The 20,078-nt window shown below is 39.1% G+C and overlaps 2 protein-coding genes across 2 annotated transcripts; both read left to right on the top strand.

Annotated features, from left to right (window-relative positions):
• The first annotated feature begins 708 nt into the window (after positions 1 to 708).
• On the top strand, positions 709 to 1,647 carry LOC100769971 (olfactory receptor 4F15-like). The gene has a single exon (XM_027421000.1). It carries the CDS (start codon positions 709 to 711, stop codon positions 1,645 to 1,647), a length of 939 nt encoding a protein of 312 aa, XP_027276801.1.
• A 16,911-nt stretch (positions 1,648 to 18,558) lies between these two features.
• Positions 18,559 to 19,497, top strand: LOC100770256 (olfactory receptor 4F3/4F16/4F29). The gene has a single exon (XM_027420999.1). The coding sequence runs from the start codon at positions 18,559 to 18,561 to the stop codon at positions 19,495 to 19,497; it is 939 nt and encodes a 312-aa protein (XP_027276800.1).
• The last annotated feature ends 581 nt before the right edge of the window (positions 19,498 to 20,078 follow it).

Here is a 20,078-nt window from a genome sequence, read left to right as displayed (position 1 = left end):
TTCTTAATCTGATGCATCTACAAATTGGACTTGTAACCATTTGTACTCCCTAGATATTATTAAAGTGGAGTGCTGTTAGAGTTCCTATATTATCTTCTCCATGTGTATGGAAAAGGTGGATATGGTTTAATATAAGACAAACTATGAGGCAGCATTAATGGGAGTAATAGTAATGCACCACTTTGATAATTGGAGCAATCAAAGAGGTAAGAAAAACGAAGATCAACAGAAAGTTCTTAATGTTTGGGAGACACCATGGACCGGAGCAACAAACTAGGAGAAAAAATTGAGGGTTTCTTCTCATTTATATTTTATTCCATGTAGGGCTAGAGAGATGGCTCAGCTGTTTAAGACAAGGCTCACAACAAAAAATATTTTATTCCATGTATACTATTGTCAGTGAGTCTTTAGTCTTTTCACAGTCTTTCTACAGGCCAGTCATTTTTTTCTTTTCTAATACTTATCCCTAAATATTCCACAATCTTTATTTGGATAATGTTAGGAAATAAAGGACAATAGTTGTGGTGGTACATGGCATGGAGTGACTGCTAATTTTCTGCAGTTATGTTGAGGTGTAATGACTCTATGTAGCAATGTGTTTTGTTTACAGTTTGAAACTGATGTAGTTACTAACTTCACACAAAACATGCTTTTCCTCTTCTCTGCCTTTTTCAGGTTTTGTTGGATACAGCTCTGTTCTCCAGTGCAATGGATGGAAACAATCATTCTGTTGTGTCTGAATTTGTATTCCTGGGACTCTCCAATACATGGGGAATCCAGTTACTTCTCTTCCTCTTTTCTTCAGTGTTCTATACAGCAAGTCTGATGGGGAACCTCCTCATTGTGTTCTCTGTGACTGCTGACTCCAACCTGCACTCCCCAATGTACTTCCTGCTGGCCAATCTCTCATTTCTTGACCTGGGCTGTGGCTCTGTTACAGCACCCAAGATGATTTATGATCTTTTTAGAAAACACAAATCCATCTCATTTGGGGGCTGTATAACTCAGGTCTTCTTTATTCATACTTTTGGAGGTACAGAAATGGTGCTGCTCACAGCGATGGCCTTTGATAGATATGTAGCCATATGTAAACCTCTGCACTACTTGACTATCATGAGACCAGGAATGTGCATTTTAATTTTGTCAGTAGCATGGATCCTGGGACTTATCCATTCAGTGGCCCAACTAGCTTTTGTTGTAGACTTGCCCTTCTGTGGACCCAATATTTTGGACAGTTTTTACTGTGATCTCCCTCAGCTCATTAAACTTGCTTGCACAGAGACCAATAAGTTGGAGTTCATGGTCACAGCCAACAGTGGACTCATGTCTGTGGGTTCCTTCTTCATACTGATTATTTCTTATATCTTCATTTTAGTAACTGTTAGGAAGCACTCTTCAGGTGGCATATCCAAGGCCCTCTCTACTTTGTCAGCTCATGTGACTGTGGTAGTTTTATTCTTTGGACCATTAATCTTCTTCTACACCTGGCCCTTTCCTTCATCACACTGGGACAAATTCCTTGCTATTTTTGACGCAGTCGTCACCCCTTTTCTGAATCCAGTCATCTACACATTCAGAAACAAAGAGATGAAAGCAGCAATGAAGAAGCTCTGCTACCAGATTGTGAGTTACAGGAAGGTATCCTAGATACTTTTGTAAAAAACAATAAAAATGCAACTCTACATTCTATGACAATGAGGAAAATAAAGTCAGTGATATTTCAGCTCTCTATTAGTTTATGTACGAGATTACAGCTAGGAATTTACAAAGTTTTTGTCTCTAGTACTTATCAACCAGCATAAGGGGTGTTAAAATTGGAATTTCTATGATTCAGATCCTATGCTGTTTGCTCCCATAAATTATTTAATAGTCATGATTCTGTAAAGTATTTTACCTTGATATTCTTTCAAAATAAATTAAGGAATGTTTTCTACTTGTTCCTTTTATAATTACTACGTAAAATACCTCAAAACAAAGTTGAATTTTTCCCAACAACCTAGCAGTTATATTGTTCTTAAACCTCCAAGAGGGACCTTACAGAGAATATGTCCAGGTATTCACTGTTGAAGATGAGTATAACTTTTTTGTTCTTATATTTTCCCATTTTAATAAGTGTTCAATAAACTTTTTGGTGATTGTGTTAAAAATGATGCATACAGGAAGCAATGGCTGTGGTTGCAGCTGAACTAAAATAGTAAATAGGCTCCTAGAATCCTGTAAAGATGATGATGGGGTGAAAGCTATGACAATTTCAAACAGACTAGTAAATGAGACACTAAGGACAAGAAGACTTACTGCTGATTGCAGGGTGAGAGGGTGGGCAGCTTGCAGCAGCACAGGCTCAAAGGGAAACTACAAAGTGTGGGCATACTAAACTTTTATATGTGAGAAAGTTAAGAGACAAAGACACACATTCTCTTGATGGTTTCCTTCTCTATTCTTCTGTATTCTTCACTCTGTGTTCTGTGGTCTTTTTTATCTCTATCCAGAAATGTTCCTTCTATCTGTCCTCATGTTTTCCTTCTCTTTCTAACTCTCCTAATGGACTCCTCCTAGTTCTCTCATTCTTGATGTTTTCCTTAAAGTCTACCTTTGGTCTTCATGTTTCCCTTCTAATTCTCTCACTCTTGATGCTTTCCTTTCTAACTCTCTATTCTTTCCATTACTGGTTATATGCCCCAGAAAAATCTTTCAGGCAATATAAAAATTATAATGTGCTTAACACTCTGCTTTGCTTTTTTTATTAGAAACAAGCTTCTTTTACAGGTCATTCCCAGATCCCTCTTCCTCCGCTCCTCCCATGCTACCCTCACCTCCCAACCCAACCCCTTTCTCCTCCCTAGGGAGGGTAAGGCCTTCCAGGGGATATCTTCAAAGTCTGTCATATCACTGGAGCAGGGCCTAGACCAGCCCCCATGTGTTTAGGCTGAGAGAGTATTCCTCTATGTGGAATGGGCACCCAAATTTCATTCATATACTAAGAATACTGATCCACTACCAGAGGCCCCATAGATGACCAAGGCTACCTCAATGACACCCATTTTCAGGGGTCTGGATCAGTCTTATCCTGGTTTCCCAGCTATCAGTCAGGGGTCCGTAAGCTCCCCCATGTTCAGGTTAGCTGTTTCTGTGGGTTTCACCAGCCTGATCTTGACACCATTGCTCAACAATCCTCCCTCTCTGTAACTGGATTCCAGGAGTTCACTTCAGTGTTCAGCAGTGGGTGTCTGTTTCTGTTTCCATCAGCTACTGAATGAAGGCTCTAGGATGGCATATAAGGTAGTCATCAATCTCATTATCAGGGAAGGGCATTTAAGGTAGCCTCTCCACTATTGCTTAGATTGTTAGTTGGTGTCAACCTTTGGACATTTCCCTAGTGCCAGATTTCTCTTTAAACCTATGATGGCATATAAATCAAAACAACTCTTGAGATACCATCTTACTCCTGTCAGAATGGCTAAAATCAAAAGCACCAATGACAGTTTATGCTGTAGAGGATGTGGAGAAAGGGGAACACTCCTCCACTGCTGGTGGGAGTGCCAACTTGCACAGCCACTTTGGAAATCAGTATGGTGACTCCTCAAGAAAATGGGAATCAGTCTACCACAAGATCCAGCAATTCCACTCCTAGGCATAAACACAAAAGAAGCACATTCATACAAGAAGGACATCTGTCCAACTATGTTCATAGCAGCATTATTTTTAATAGTCAGAACCTGGAAGCAACCTAGATGCCCCTCAACTGAAGAATGAATAGAGAAAATGTGGTACATTTACACAATAGAGTACTACTCAGGGGAAAAAAACAATGGAATCTTGAAATTTGCAGGAAAATGGATGGAACTAGAAGAAACCATTCTGAGAGAGGTAACCCAATCACAAAAAGACAAATATGATATGTACTCACTCTTATGTGGATTTTAGACATAGAGTAAAGGATTACCAGCCTACAATTCACACTGCCAGAGAAACTAGTAAACAAGAAGGACCCTAAAAGAGACAAACATTGATCCCTGGAGAAGGGGAAAGCGTCACGATCCCCTGAGCAAATTGAGAGCATGGGAAGAGGAGGGAGGGAGCTATGAGAATGAGAATGGAAAAGAGGAAGGATGCAGAGGTCATGAAGGAGCAGAAAGGTTGAGTCAGGTGAAAAATAGAAGAAAGGGTATGTGATAGTGTTTTAGTTGGGTGGTGGTAGGGGAGGAAGGGAGGGAGATGGGAACTGGTATTGTCATGTAAATCAATCTTGTTTCTAATTCAAATAAAAAATGATAAAAAAAAATAACCTATGATGGCTCCCTCTATTATGGTATCTCTTATCTTGCTCTCCTCTATTCTTCCCCAGACTCAACCTTCCTGTTCTCTTATGTCCTCCTCTCCCCTCCTCTTCTCCCCTTCTCTTTCTTCTAGCTCCCTTCCCATCCCCCCCCTCATGCTCCCAATTTTCTCAGAAGATCTTGTCCCTTTCCCCTTCTCCAGGAGACCGTGTATATCTCTCTTAGGATCCTCCTTGTTTCCTAGCTTCTCTGGCACTATGGATTGTAGGCACGTAATCCTTTGGTCTATGTCAAAAATCCATATATGGATGGCTAAGGATGTTGAGCATTTTAAGTGTCTACCAGGCATTTTAGACTCCTCTATTGAGAATTCTCTCTGTACCCCACTGTTTAATTGGATTAGTTGGTGTTTTGGAGACTAGTTTCTTGTGTTCTTTGTAAATTTTGGAGATCAGCCCTCTGACAGATGTGGGTTGGTGAATATCTTTTCCCAGTCTGTAGGCTGCCATTTTGTCCTGTTCACTGTGTCCTTTGCTTTACAGAAGCTTCTAAGTTTCAAGAGGTCCCATTTATAAATTGTTGATCACAGCGTCTGTGCTACTGGTGTTATGTTCAGGAAATGGTCTCCTGTACCAATTTTTTCAAAGATACTTACTACTTTCTCTTTTAAGAGGTTCAGTGTGCCTGGATTTCTGTTGAGGTCATTGATCCCTTTGGACTTAAGTTTTGTTCATGGTGATAGATATGGACTTATCTGCAGTAATCTACATGCCAGCATCCAGTTATGCCAGCCCCATTTGTTGAAGATGCTTACTTTTTTCCATTGTATAATTTTAGCTTCTTTGTCAAAAACAGGTGTTTTTAGGTTAGTGGGTTAATATCAGAGTTTTCAATTCGATTCCATTGGTAGCAATATCAAGCTGTTTTTAGGATTATAACTCTAAAATAGAGTTGAAGTCAAGGATGGTGATGCCTCCAGAAATTCCTTTATTATACAGGATTGTTTTGGCTATCCTGGGTCTTTTGTTTTTCCATATAAAGTTGAGTATTTTTCTTTCAAGGTCTGTGAAGAATTGTGCTGGAATTTTGATTGCATTGAATCTGTAGATTACTACTGGCAAAATTACCATTTTTACTATTGTTGATCCTATCTATCCAAGAGCATGGGAGATCTTTCCATTTTCTGGTATCTTCTTTAATTTCTTTCTTTAAAGACTCAAAGTTCTTGCAATACAGGTGTTTCACTTGTTTGGTTAGGGCTACCCCAAGATATTATATGTTGTTCACGGCTATTGTGAAGGGTTATATTTCTCTGGTTTCTTTCTCCGCCTATTAATCATCTGTATATAGTAGGGCTACTGATTTTTTTAGTTAATCTTGTATCCTGCCACCTTGCTGAAGGTGTTTATCAGCTGTAGAAGTTCCCTGGTAGAGTATTTCGGGTCACTTATGTAGACTATCATATCATCTGCAAATAGTGAATTTTGACTTCTTCCTTACCAATTTGTATCCCCCTTGATCTCCTTTTGTTGTCTTATTGCTTTAGCTAGAACTTCAAGTACAATATTGTAGAGATATTGAAAGAGTGGACAGCCTTGTCTTGTTCCTGATTTTAGAGGAATTGCTTTGAGATTCTCTTCATTTAGTTTGCTGTTGACTATTAGTTTACTGTTTATTCCTTTTATTATGCTCAGGTATGTTCCTGTTATCCCTGATCTCTTCAAGATCTTTATCATGAAGGGGTGTTGGATTTTGTCAAAGGCTTTTTCACATCTAGTGAGATGATCATGTGGTTTTTTCTTTTTCAGTTTGTTTATATGGTGGATTACACTGATAGATTTTCATATGTTGAACCATCTCTGCATCCCTGGGATGAAGCCTACTTGCTAATGATGGATGATTTCTCTGCTGTATTCTTGGATTCGATTTGCCAATATTTTATTGAGCATTTTCACAACAATGTTCATTAGGGATATTGGTCTGTAGTTCTCCTTCTTACTTGTGTCTTTGTGTGGCTTGGGTACCAAGGTAATTGTATCCTCATAAGAAGTGTTTGGCAGTGACCTTTCTGGTTCTATTGTGTAGAACAATTTGAGGAATATTGATACTTTCTTTTCTTTGAATTTCTGGTATTATTCTGTACTGAAACTGTCTGGACCTGGGCTTTATTTGCTTGGGAGATTTTGATGACTGCTTCTATTTCATTAGGGGTTATAGGTCTGTTTAAATTGTATATCTGTTCTTGATTTAATTTTGGTAAGTGATATCTATCCAGAAAATTGTCCATTTCCTTTTAATTTTTGAATTTTGTATAGTACAGGTTTTCAAAGTATGACTGAAGATTCTCTGGATTTCCTCAATGCGCGTTGTTATTTCCCCCTTTTTATTTCCAATTTTGTTAATTTGTATGTTCTCCCTCTGCTTTTTGGTTAGTTTGGATAAAGGTTTGACAATCTCATTGATTTTTCTCAAAGAACCAATTATTAGTTACACTGATTCTTTGTATTATTTTCTTTGATTCTACTTTATTGATTTCAGCCCTCAGTTTGACTATTTCCTGGCATATACTCCTCTGGAGTGAGTTTGCTTCCTTTGTTCTACAGCTTTTAGTTGTGCTGTTAATTCTCTAGTGTGACTATTCTCCAGTTTCTTCATATGGGCACTTAGTGCTATGAACTTTCCTCTTAGTACTGCTTTCAAAGTGTCCCATAAGTTTGGGTATGTTGTGTCTTCCTTTTCATTGAATTGTAGGAAGTCTTTAATTTCTTTCTTTGTTTCTTCCTTTACCCAGGAATGTTGCAATTGCCTATTGTTCATTTTCCATGAGTTTGTAGGTTTTCTGCAATGTGTATTGCTGTTGAATTCTAACTTTAAAGCATGGTGGTCTGTTAAGATACTGGGGATTATTACAATTTTTTGTACCTGTTGAGATTTACTATGTTGCCAAGTATGTGGTCAATTTTACATAAGGTTCCTTATGGCACTGAGAAGATATATTCTTTTGCATTTGGATGGAATGTTCTATAAATGTCTGTTAAACCCAATTGGGTCATAACTTCTGTTAGTTTCTTTGCTAAGTTTCTGTCTGGTAGTCCTGTCTATTGGTGAGAGTGGGGTGTTGAAGTCTCCCACTATAACAGTGTGAAGTCTTGTGTGTGATTTGAGTTTTAATAATGTTTCTTTTATAAATGGGGGTGTCTTTGTATTTGGGGCATAGATGTTCAGAATTGAGACTTCTTCCTGATGGATTTTTCCTGTGATAAATATGAAATGACCTTCTTCATCTCTTTTGATTGATTTTAATATAAAGTCTACTTTGTTAGATATTAGGATAGCTACATAAACTTGTTTCTTGGGTCCATATGGTTGGAAAAGCTTATCCTAACCCTTTACTCAGAGGTAATGTCTGTCTTTGAGTTGAGGTGTGTTTCTTGTATGCAGCAAAAGAATGGATTCTGCCTTCATATCCATTCTGTGAGCCTGTATCTTTATATAGTCGAGATAAGATCATGAGGAAAATGAAGGATCATTGAGTGTTAATTTTTGTTTGTTTTGGATTTGGTGGTGGTGGTGGTGGTGGTATTGTGTGTGGATTTATCCCATTTTTTCTTTTGGTTTTGTAAAGTGAGATTATCTATTGCCTATATTTTTATGAATTTTTGTTAACGTCCTTAGGTTGGAATTTTCTTCCAGTACTTTCTGTAGTTATGGATTAGTGGATATATATGTTTTAAATCTGTTTTTTGTCGTGAAATATGTTGTTTTCTCAATCTATAGTGATTGAAAGCTTTGATTGGTATAGTAGTCTGGGCTGGCATCCGTGGTCTCTTATTTTTGGTAAAGTAAAGGGTATCCAGGGCCCTTTGGCTTTCAGAGTTTCCATAGAGAAATCAGTTGTAATTTTGATTGATTTGCCTTTATGTATTGCTTGACCTTTTTCCTTAGCTGCTCTTAATATTTTTTCTTTATTCTGTATGTTTGGGGGGTTGATTATTATGTGTCCAGGGGACTTTTTTGTGGTCGATTCTATTTGGTGATCTGTAAGCTTCTTGTACTTTCATTGGCATGTCTTTCTTTAGGTTGGGAAAGTTTTCTTCTATGATTTTGTTGAGTATATTTTCTGCACCTTTGAGTTGGGTTTCTTCACCTTCTTCTATACCTATTATTCTTAGGTTTGGCCTTTGCATGGTGTCCCATATTTCCTGGATATTTTGTTTTAGGGATTTGTTGGACTTTAGATTTTCTTTGGTCAATGAATCTATTTCTCCTAGTGTATCTTCAATGCCTGAGATTCTCTCTTCCATCTCTTGTATTATGTTGGTTATGGTTGCATCTGTAGTTCCTGATTAATGTGGGAAATTACCAATACAGAGCCAGGTAAAAATACAAGGGAATTTAAAAGGGAAAAGCCTTACTTACAGAGCGACCTAGCCAGCCAGCCAGCAGACAGCAGTCAATACAGCAAGCCGAAGATGAAACCGAAACTGAAACAAAGTGCCACGTAAGCGTCCCTCACTCAACTTCACCCTGACCACGCCCTCGAAGGCATGGTCAGGCACACCTGTAGCCAGCCCCTAAGCAGGTGTGGCTACAGGATCCCCTAAAATTCCCCTTTTAGTCTAAAAGAGGATTAAAACTTAATAATGTAAAGTATCCAAAATTAACAATCATAAAGGTGAAATATAAGAAGATACAACAATCTGCTTATGTCACATCCTAACTATGTCTATTTTAGCTAAACCCTAAAGTCATCTGAAAGAGGTGTCCAAGCCTGAACAACTCCTTCCAATCCCAACCATAAACAATAGGAAGCTATCCCTAACTAGATATATACACTATCCTAAGAGACAACAATGGGGGAAAGGGGGTGTAGCATCCTCCAAGTTACTTCCTGCTAAAATGGGACAATGATAGCCTTGTGGGGTCCTGTAGGAAGAAAATATTAGTATAGTGAAAGTCTTGAATGTATTGTATCCAGCCCATGCTAGATGGGATTCACTTGATTGAAGATCTCGCTTGAAATTCTCAACTTGATTGAAGTCAGTACCCAAACCTCTGGCCTGAGTGTCAGTTGAAATGGAGAAAGTTGGATCCAGTGCAGTTGAGGAGGTGTGGCCCATTTTCTTTCTGGGGTGTCCAGGGATTGCTGTCAGGCAGGTCTTCATTGGCTGTGTGGGACTCAAACATAAACAGTTATCAGAGAAATGTTTGCTTATGTAAGTATGTATACTAGAAAAGGCAACCATGGGAGCATAACAATTATGAGAGAGTGTACACCTTGAAAGAAAGAGCTAAGAAAAGACAAAGACAGTCTCCAAATTTCTTCTCTTATTCTGTATTACATCAATTGGCTTCCTGGTTCAATACAGAAACTAAAGTTTAGTTAAACAACGTGCTTGGATTTTAGAGGAGGAAAGCCAAATCCAACTCTAAATCCAGCATTGATTTACTTGAATAGGGACTAGGAAATTAAAAGAAATACAGTTATTTGAGAGACAGCTGTAAAGTTTACTGTATGGCACATTCCTTTTGTTTGATGGTTATAACTACCTTCTCTTCTTAAGTATCTACCCATGCAGTGTCCTTTGACTTCTGGAGATGAGTTTTCTGTGAAGATAAAAGCAAAACACTTCCCTTTCCTTTGGGAGGGTTCTATTTAGTTTATGAGATATACCATAGTAGAATACCTGTCATTTCTTCTCATCAAGAGGTTTTTCCTTTTAAACTCGAATCTTGATTAACTTTGATGGTATCCAAAGTTTTTCTTCTCCTGTGGAAACCAATGCAAAACCCCTACCCCATCGTAACACATGTCCTGGTTTCCATACAGAGGTTTGTACATCTTTGAAGTATACCGGCTGATTCAATGCAGCAGTTTTTTCTGTCGTCCAGTGTCTTTCCGCAGATGTTTGTCCTTTCTCATTGGCATTAAGAAAGTTTAGTGTTAATAAAGCATTATGCAACCTATGCAAGTCTTCCAAGATTGTTTGTGGAGCATCTCCTTAAGTGTTCTATTTGATCTCTCAACCACTGCTTGTCCCATAGGATTTTGTGGAATACCAGTGACATGGTTTATGTTATAATATTTGAAAAACTGTTCTAATTTAGTGGAGACATATGCTGGAGAATTGTCAGTTTTTATTTGTGCAGGTATACCCATAACTGCCATCACCTCTAGCAGGTGTGTAATAACAGAATCAGCTTTTTCAGAGTTAAGAGCAGTAGCCCATTGGAACCCTGAGAATGTGTCTATAGAATGATGCATGCACATATTTCAAATTTCCAAACTCTGCAAAGTGAAAGACATCCATCTGCCAAACCTCATTTCTCCGAATGCCCTTAGGATTACAGCATGTTGGCAATGGAGTTTGGTTATAAAAGGAACAAGTAGGACAGTTTCTCACTATCTCCTTGGCTTGTTGCCAAGTGATAGAGAAGTCCTTTTTCAAAGCTTTGCTATTTACATGATGTTTCTTATGAAATTCTGAGACTTTTAGCACACTTCCAATTAATAAATGATCAATCTCATCATTTCCTTGTGCTAGTGGGCCTGGCAGACCTGTATGGGATCTGATATGTGTATTGTATATAGGATTACTTCTGTTTCTGATTGTTTCCTGTAATTGTATAAACAGTGAAGTTAATTCTGTATTATCAGGAATGAATTCTGCAGTCTCAATGTGTAACATGACTCTCTTTGCATATTGAGAATCAGTAACTATATTAAGAAGTTCTGTAAAATCCATAAGCACCATGAGAATTGCATGTAATTTTGCCTTCTGTACACATGTATATGGACTTTGAACTACTTTACTTACCTCACCTGCTTTATAATCTGCCTTACCTGATTTGTTGGCATCAGTGTAGAAGGTAAGAACTCCAGAAATGGGAGTTTGTCTTATAATATGTGGAAGAATCCAGACTGTCTTTTTTATGAGTTTAATTCTCAGTTTTGGGTAATTGTTGCTAATCATTCCCAAAAGTTCAGTAAGAGCTATTTGCCAATATTCATTATCCTTCCACAAGGAGGAAATTTCCTCATTAGATAAAGGTACTATAATTTCTGCTGAATCTTTTCCAGTCAGTGGATGGAGTCCTAATTTGCCCTTTAAAATCAAATCAGAAATCTTTTCTATATATGTCTTTAACTTTTTATTCTGTTTATGTGGCAGAAATATCCATTCCAATATGGTGTCTTCCCTCTGCATCAGAATCCCAGAAGGGTATTCTCTGGATGGCAAGATAGTCAGAATACAGTCTAAATTAAGGTTTATCCAATCAACATGTACATCCAATATTCTGTTTTCTACCCATTGCAACTCTTTTTCTGCCTCAGCGGATAATATTCTTAGACTGTTTAGGTCCTTATCACCTTAAGGGCCATTTTTAAATGCTTTAAGTCATGTCCTTCTGCCCCAATAATTGTCTGTAATTGAGAAATTTCTCCTAATAATTTCTGAAGAGAATTAAGAGTTTGATAACAATCTCTCCTAATTTTACCTTCTGTGGCCTGATTTTTTGTAAGTCTATCTTGTGTGGACCTATCTAATCTGTCAGCCCTGTTCTGTAAATTATCTTCCAAACATTGAATCTCAGATTCAAATTTGTGATCTGGTACCTTAGATGCTTCAATAATTGATTGAATGGCATTGTCCAATTCTTCAACCCTATCCTGGGTATTTTGCACCTTTGCATCTAGTTTCTGGGTCACAGTGCCTATCTGAGTTTCTAGCTGGCTACAGATATTCTTTAGTTCATCACAGTCCTCTGACAGCCTAGCCTCTAACGCCTCAGACATGGAGGATCTCTCTGTGTTTATCTTATCATAAATATGCTGCATCTCATCTTGGGTAACAGACAGCTCTGTCTTTAGCGTATTGGACACAGAACCAAGCTTATCATCCAATTTCTGTTCCATTTGCTACACAATTGTGGCCTGGCCTAATCTGTTCTCCCAAACCTCATTGCGTAAAGCTGTTACTTCCTGCAAGCAGGTGGTGAGGTTAACTTTGTCCCTGTTCCTGAAGACTCTGGCTAGGAATGTTATTTGTACCAGCAAGCTAACTGCCATTACTGCATATAGGCAGGTAATTGGCAGATTAGCATCCTCCTCAAACATTGAATTCACGTAACAAGCAAAAATATTACCAATTATAGCAAATGATAAATATTCCGCCATGATTTTACCTGAATTCTACTCCAGATGCAGTAATTATCTTTGATTAGCAGGTGGCACAGGCATTCAGTTAGTCTGCAAAGTGTTTGGCAGCAATTGGTCAGGCAAGATGGGGGAAGCAGTGGAGAGAGATCAAAAAGGCGACTACGCTTAGCTTAAGAGAGTACAGCCTGTCGGCTGCAACCACTGAATGAGGCACAGCTTTACGGCTGCCATGGCCAGGGGAAGCTGCAGGCCCTGATGAAAGCCGAGGCCTACTCAGCTCTAGGGAAGGAGACCTCAGGGCACCAGTAGGCCACAGTCTGAGCTGGCCTGAAGCTAGAAACTGCAACATTAACCGTGCGGAGGTCTGTGGAAGTCTCCCAGCTGGGCAGACAGTTCTGAGAGGCTCAGCAGCAGCAGGATGCACTTGTGTGGTGCAGCAGGGTGGGTCAGCTGAGAGCCAGGAGCACCTGTGGAGACAGTCTAGGCCACTGACCCGGTGAGAACCACAGGCTCCCCCAACTGGGGCATAGGTTTACAATATCCCACTTCTGACAACCAGATAATGTGGGAAATTATCAATACAGAGCCAGGTAAAAATACAAGGGAATTTAATAGGGAAAAGCCTTACTTACAGAGCAACCTAGCCAGACAGCAGACAGCAGTCAATACAGCAAGCCAAAAATGAAACTGAAACTGAAACAAAGTGCCACGTAAGCGTCCCTCACTCAACTTCACCCTGACCGTGCCCTCGAAGGCATGGTCAGGCACACCTGTAGCCAGCCCCTAAGCAGGTGTGGCTACAGCATCCCCTACACCTGATCGTTTACCCATCTTTTCTAATTCCAACATTCTATCAGACTGTGGGGGGGGGGGTTGATTGTCTCTTTCATCTTTCAAACCTTGCACTGTTTTAATTGTTTCTTGCAATTTTGGGGGTTGGCTTTTCTTCCATTTCTTTAAAAGATTTTCTCATTTCCTCTGTTAAGGCCTCTATCACCTTCATGAAGTTGTTTTTAAGGTAATTCTCTTCTGCTTCATCTGTATTGGGATGTTCAGGTCTTGCTGGTGTAGAGTCCCTAGAATCTAGTGGTGTCATATTGTTTATTCTGTTGGAAATGTGTTCTTACATTGTCATCTTCCATTCCCTTCTTCCAGTGGGTGCAAGTGAGGTCTCTTCCTCTCCTGTTGGGTATGAGTCCAAGGTTCTCTTCTGGTGTATGGAAGCAGGACCAATACTCTGATGCATCTCAAGGATCTCAAGGTGGGTCTGAGGCACTCCCTCTCCAGGTGGGTGGGAGCGAGACTAGCACATGCATGTCAGCAGACTTGTGGTGACTCACTCGGAGTGAGTCCACCTGCCTGCAGTCCCCAGGCCAGGATATGCCAGAGTGGACAAGCTGAAGTCGGGCCTGAGACAACGGCCCAGGCTCACCTCTGCCCTGAGTGGGATTGGGAGAGGCCCCGGGATATCAGCAGACTCAGGTTTCTTGGTCCACCAGGGGCAAATCAACCTGCCTGCAGTCCCCAGGCCAGGTAATCCCAAAGTGGGCAAGCACTATTACCTATACTTCTGAATGTATAAACATTTTGAACTATCATTCTGTGATCAGGAATCATAAATGCCAGTCATTCTCAGACTCAGAGAGTGCCCTGTTTACACTGAGAGGTGTGTCATAAATTCTTTGGTTCAGGCCCAGGATTACTATAAATCTTTTAATATTAGCTCAATTAACACTCTCCAAGCAATAGTGACAATAAGAGCATTTTAAACCTTAACATGTATTTTCTGTTCCGAGTATAATTTGGACCTTAAAAAAGGAAACTTGTAACTCTTTCTCGGGGTTATGAAGTTATATTGTTTTTGTAGCCTGGCCAACCAGAACTTCTCTTCCCATGGTGTTTCTGAACAAAAGCTGTAATTAATTATTGTCCCATGTTGTCAGTCAAACCAAGCAAATAAAACCCATGCAGCAATTTAGTTGTTTTGCACTTTTAACCCTAGCTCAACAAATCAGACAGCTGGCTATATGCTCTGTGAATAAGATTGCTTTTCTGGAAATAGTTTATCTTAAAAAGCATTAGCAATGCATCTGGTCTAATCTATAGCTACTTTGAAGTTTTATATAAGCTGATAAAGCACAGCTGTCCTGGAAGTTGGGAAAAATTCTACTGTTTACCTAATCATCAACCTGAGCTGTGGTCTAAAAAAGCTCCTAGGGGGAAGTTCATAGGCCTTAACAAAGTGCCATTTCTTTGTATTCATTATTATTCATCAGAAATCTGTATAAGCTGACATTATAGATATCAATTAAACAATAGAGCTTAAGGAGGAGTCAAACTCTAGACAATCTACAGATAAAAGTTCCCAGTATATCACGATGTATTCATGAGATAAATACTCTATGATACATGTAGTGGGGGACTTCCCCTAGCCACTAGGGGAAATTGCAACAGCATATGTGAAGTTATACATGGAAGCAAAAGATAGTAGAGTCTGTAGCCTCATTGCCTTGCCTAAAGAGGTTACCTATCAGAGAGTTTTTCTTCTGGTGGACTGACAACTTGAATATTAATTGTCATCTGCTGCTCTTATGACATGGCTCCTGGCACTCTTCTCTAAGGAACAGATGGAGGTCATTACAGAAAACCACCACTGGCCAAATGGCAAAACACAACTGATCTTAAGGAGTCCAGCCCCGGTTGGTATATCTGCCACACAACTTCTGCACCTAAGGCTCAGAGAACATCATGGAAGAAGGGCAGAAATGTAAAAACCAGGGGACCAAGAAATCTGATGTGATATTATGTCTCCTAGAAATAACAGGAAAGCTTAACCCATGATACCTCAATAATTTGCTGCCAAGACAATATTATGCAGATACCTTAGGTGTTTTACATCCATATACCTTTCTGTCTCTTTCCCATACCCTCCTTTGTGAGTTATTTAAAGCTTCCTCCATTGACCTGCCAGGATTCCAGGTAACAATTCCCTTGCACAAATGAGTTTATACTGGCGATCCCTAGTCTCTGTGGTATCATTTGGTCAGTACTCCTCTGGGTGCCAATTAGCTGTGTCTCCCACAGTAGCAGCACTCATGTAGATATTAGTACATGAACTAATGCTACTTCTGACCAGGGGAAAGATATACTATGCTTAAGGCTTGGGAAATAAACTTTTAAAAGCACTAGTGACAAATATAGAAACAGCCTATTAGAGTACAATATCTAATATACCAACTAGTTAGTATTGAATAGATTTTTTCTAATGATAGATTATTCTTCTCTATAGAAATTAATTAAACATTACCTTGCAAGAGAAAAATATTCCTAAACTGAAGTTAAAGAGCAAAAACAAGTAAAATAGGAAAAGAAGAAAGACACAAGTCAGAAACCTAAATTACTTTTTTAACTCTGAAAATCAGATTCCAAAACGAAGGAGCTAGAAGCATAAGAGCCAGCCTTACTAATGTGGGTAAGAACTGACTTTCTGCATCTGTTCTTTGAAACTCTAAAGGTCTTCATGTGGAAACAGGTAAAGATGGCCGGGAAACAACCAGAATATTCTGAGCTCCAGGTATTAAATGGATTGTACTCCTCCTCCATGTTTATTTTAAGAGCCATGGTGAGTTGTAGATTCATCTGAAGAAAGGTAAGAAATCTAGACGCTTATGAATGCAGCCTCCCTTCCTTCTCAATCCTGCCTTCTCTCACTGTAAGTCTGCCAGACAGTTACTAAGGTGCAACACACAACTGAATGATTCTGAGAAAAAGACTGAGTCTTCTCATATTAGAGAAGAAACTGACCAGGCTGTCAGGATTCCTACAACTCACTATTCTGAAATGTTACTTCTCCTCTATTGTTCTTAATTCCTCCATGAAGGAGCAATAACATCAACTCTTGTGGTTGTTACAAGTATCAGACAAGATAGTATGTGGAAGAAAATATGGTGCCATGCACATAGTTGTTGCTGGTTTTGTTTTGGATTAGGTTGCTAATGTCATGGGGAACTCATCAACCATGGATGACTGCAGAGATTCCTTGCCTGTATCAGGAAATCTTTGAGTTCTATATTGAAACAGAACATGAGCTATCTCTGAAACTGCAGAATGGGTTTTGATTTCCTTCAAACCACAACCCTCATCAGCCTGATTCACATACAATTTCTACTTCAAAAGAGTTATATGAGCACATTCTGGCTTTGAAATCTTACAAGGTACATTTTTACTATTATCTACACTATTTATTATTATAAACACTACTGAATGTGTTACCACTTCAAAAAATTCTGTGAACATTGGGTAGCATAGACATCTAGTAAGTGTCTGTTCATTGATCACAAATGGCTATGATAAGTGACACAATGAGCTTCTAATAGCATTCTAACTGCATAACAAAAGGAATGAGAAGTAGAATGATCTAGAGGAAGAAATATGAATTATAAATTATTACAAACAAGGGACAAGAGAGGACAGAGTAGCAGCCCAAATGGAAGAGGATGCCATCATTATGAAGAGTTTTATTGCAGAGCAAACTAATATATTATAAAATAACCCAAATATTAGATTTGGAATGATTATTTACCATCTACACTCAGCCCCTTTAGTTTTACAGACTATAAAATGGGAAGCAGGCAGTGAGTGAAGTGTGCAATGATGGAAGGAAAAACTTTCTTGAGTCCTCAGAGACTTGGAACTGGGACCTGATTACGTTTCTCTCACTCCAAATACAGTGTTCTTTCTATCATGCACTGAAGTGTGAAAAGACAAAACAGTGTGGAAATGAACTTCAAGGATCAATTATATAGAAATTTTTAATGAACTTTATTATAAAATGGAATTTTTTATATTATTCACATAACTCTTGATTTTTTTTCTGCATTCTAAGTATCTTTTCTGACCTTCTTACTCTGATGCATCTACAGCCTGGATCTGTAACCCTTTGTATTCACCAGTGTGTTATTAAAGTGGAGTGCTGATAGAGTTTCTACATTATCTTCTCCATGTATGTGGAATAGGAGAATATGGTTTTATATAAGATAAACTATGAGACAGCATTAATGGGATTAATAGTACTGCACCACTTTGCTAAGTGGAGCAATCAAAGAGGTAAGAAAAATGAAGATCTACAGAAAGTTCTTGGTATTTGGGAGATAACATGGACAGGAGCAACAAAGTGGGAGAAAAAAATCAGGGGTTTCTTCTCATTTATATTTTATTCCATGTATATTACTGTCAGTGAGTCTTTAGTCTTTTCATAGTCTTTCTTCAGGCCAGTTAATTTTTTTCTTTTCTAGTATTTTTTTATTAGTTCAAATTACGAACAAGCTTGTTTCACATGTCAATCCTTTCTCCCTCTCCCTGCCCACCCCCCTACTCCTCACCAGTTTCCCACCCCCTCCCTCCTCTGCTCCCCAGGGAGGGTAGGGTCCTCCACCAGGGCTCCCCAAAGCCCACCACATCATCCTGGGCCAGGCCTGGGCCCTCCCATATGTGTCCAGGCCAAGAGACCATCCCTTCACATGGGATGGGCTCTAAAAGTCACTTCTTACACCAGGGAAAAATACTGATCCACTACCAGAGGCCCCATAGACTGCCGAGGTCTCCTTGTTGATATCCATGTTCAGGGGTCTGGATCAGTCTCGTGCTGGCCTCCCAGACAGCAGTCCAGGATCCATGTGCTCTCCCTTGTTCAGGCCAGCTGTTTCTGTGGGTTTCACCTGCATGGTCCTGACCCCTTTGATCTTCATTCCTCCCTCTCTGCAACTGGGTTCCAAAGTTCAGTTCAGTGTATAGCTGTGGGTGTCTGCCTCTGCTTCCATCAGCCACCAGATGAGGAATCTCAGGAAAGGTAATGTCGGCCCTTTTCTAATATTTATCCCTAAATATTCCACAATCTTTATTTGGATAATGTTAGGAAATAAAGGACAATAGTTGTGGTGGTTCATGGCATGGAGTGACTGCCAATTTTCTGCAGTTATGTTGAGGTGTAATGACTCTATGTAGCAATGTGTTTTGTTTACAGTTTGAAACTGATCTAGTTACTAACTTCACACAAAACATGCTTTTCCTCTTCTCTGCCTTTTTCAGGTTTTGTTGGATACAGCTCTGTTCTCCAGTGCAATGGATGGAAACAATCATTCTGTTGTGTCTGAATTTGTGTTCCTGGGACTCTCCAATACATGGGGAATCCAGTTACTTCTCTTCCTCTTTTCTTCAGTGTTCTATACAGCAAGTCTGATGGGGAACCTCCTCATTGTGTTCTCTGTGACTGCTGACTCCAACCTGCACTCTCCAATGTACTTCCTGCTGGCCAATCTCTCATTTCTTGACCTGGGCGGTGGCTCTGTTGCAGCACCCAAGATGATTTATGATCTTTTTAGAAAACACAAATCCATCTCATTTGGGGGCTGTATAACTCAGATCTTCTTTATTCATGCTATTGGAGGTACAGAAATGGTGCTGCTCACAGCGATGGCCTTTGATAGATATGTAGCCATATGTAAACCTCTGCACTACTTGACTATCATGAGACCAGGAATGTGCATTTTAATTTTGTCAGTAGCATGGATCCTGGGACTTATCCATTCAGTGGCCCAACTAGCTTTTGTTGTAGACTTGCCCTTCTGTGGACCCAATATTTTGGACAGTTTTTACTGTGATCTCCCTCAGCTCATTAAACTTGCTTGCACAGAGACCAATAAGTTGGAGTTCATGGTCACAGCCAACAGTGGACTCATCTCTGTGGCCACATTCTTCATACTGATCATTTCTTATATCTTCATTTTGGTAACTGTTAGGAAGCACTCTTCAGGTGGCATATCCAAGGCCCTCTCTACTTTGTCAGCTCATGTGACTGTGGTAGTTTTATTCTTTGGACCATTAATCTTCTTCTACGCCTGGCCCTTCCCTTCATCACAGTTAAACAAATTTCTTGCTATTTTTGACGCAGTTCTCACCCCTTTTCTGAATCCAGTCATCTACACATTCAGGAACAAAGAGATGAAAGCAGCAATGAGGAAACTCTGCTACCAGATTGTGAGTTACAGGAAGGTATCCTAAATATTTCTTTTAAAAAATGGTAAAAATGCAGTTCTACACTCTGTGACAATGAAGAAAATAAAGTCAGTGATATTTCAGCTCTCTATTAGTTTATGTACCAGGTTACATTTAGGAATTTACAAAGTTTTTGTCTCTAGTACTTATCTACCAGTATAAGGGGAGTTAAAATTGTAATTTCTATGATTCAGATCCTATGCTGTATGCTCCCTAAAAATTATTTAATAGTCATGATTCTGTAGAGTATTTTACCTTAATATTCTTTCAAAATAAATTGAGGAATATTTTCTACTTGTTCCTTTTATAATTACTATGTAAAATACCTCAAACAAAGTTGAATTTTTCCCCACAACCTACCAATATTCTTAACTGTGTTCATAAACCTCCAGAAGGGACATTACAGAGAATATATCCAGGAATTTACTGTTGAAGATGAGATTAACTCTTTTTGTTGTTATATTTTCCTGTTTTAATAAGTGTTCAATAAACTTTTTGGTGGTGGTGGTAAAAAAATGATGCATACGGGAAGCAATGGTTGTGGTTGAAGCTGAACTAAAACAGTTAATAGGCTCCTAAAATCCTGT

This window comes from Cricetulus griseus, chromosome 6 (genome assembly GCF_003668045.3).
Source record: "Cricetulus griseus strain 17A/GY chromosome 6, alternate assembly CriGri-PICRH-1.0, whole genome shotgun sequence".
Classification (NCBI taxonomy): Eukaryota; Metazoa; Chordata; class Mammalia; order Rodentia; family Cricetidae; genus Cricetulus; species Cricetulus griseus.
The sequence above is the reverse complement of the archived record's forward strand: the minus strand, read 5'-3'. Positions and strand labels throughout refer to the sequence as shown.

Bases quoted from the DNA above. Each gene is read 5' to 3' on its own strand.
- LOC100770256 (XM_027420999.1), top strand. From the start codon at position 18,559: ATGGATGGAAACAATCATTCTGTTGTGTCTGAATTTGTGTTCCTGGGA.
- LOC100769971 (XM_027421000.1), top strand. From the start codon at position 709: ATGGATGGAAACAATCATTCTGTTGTGTCTGAATTTGTATTCCTGGGA.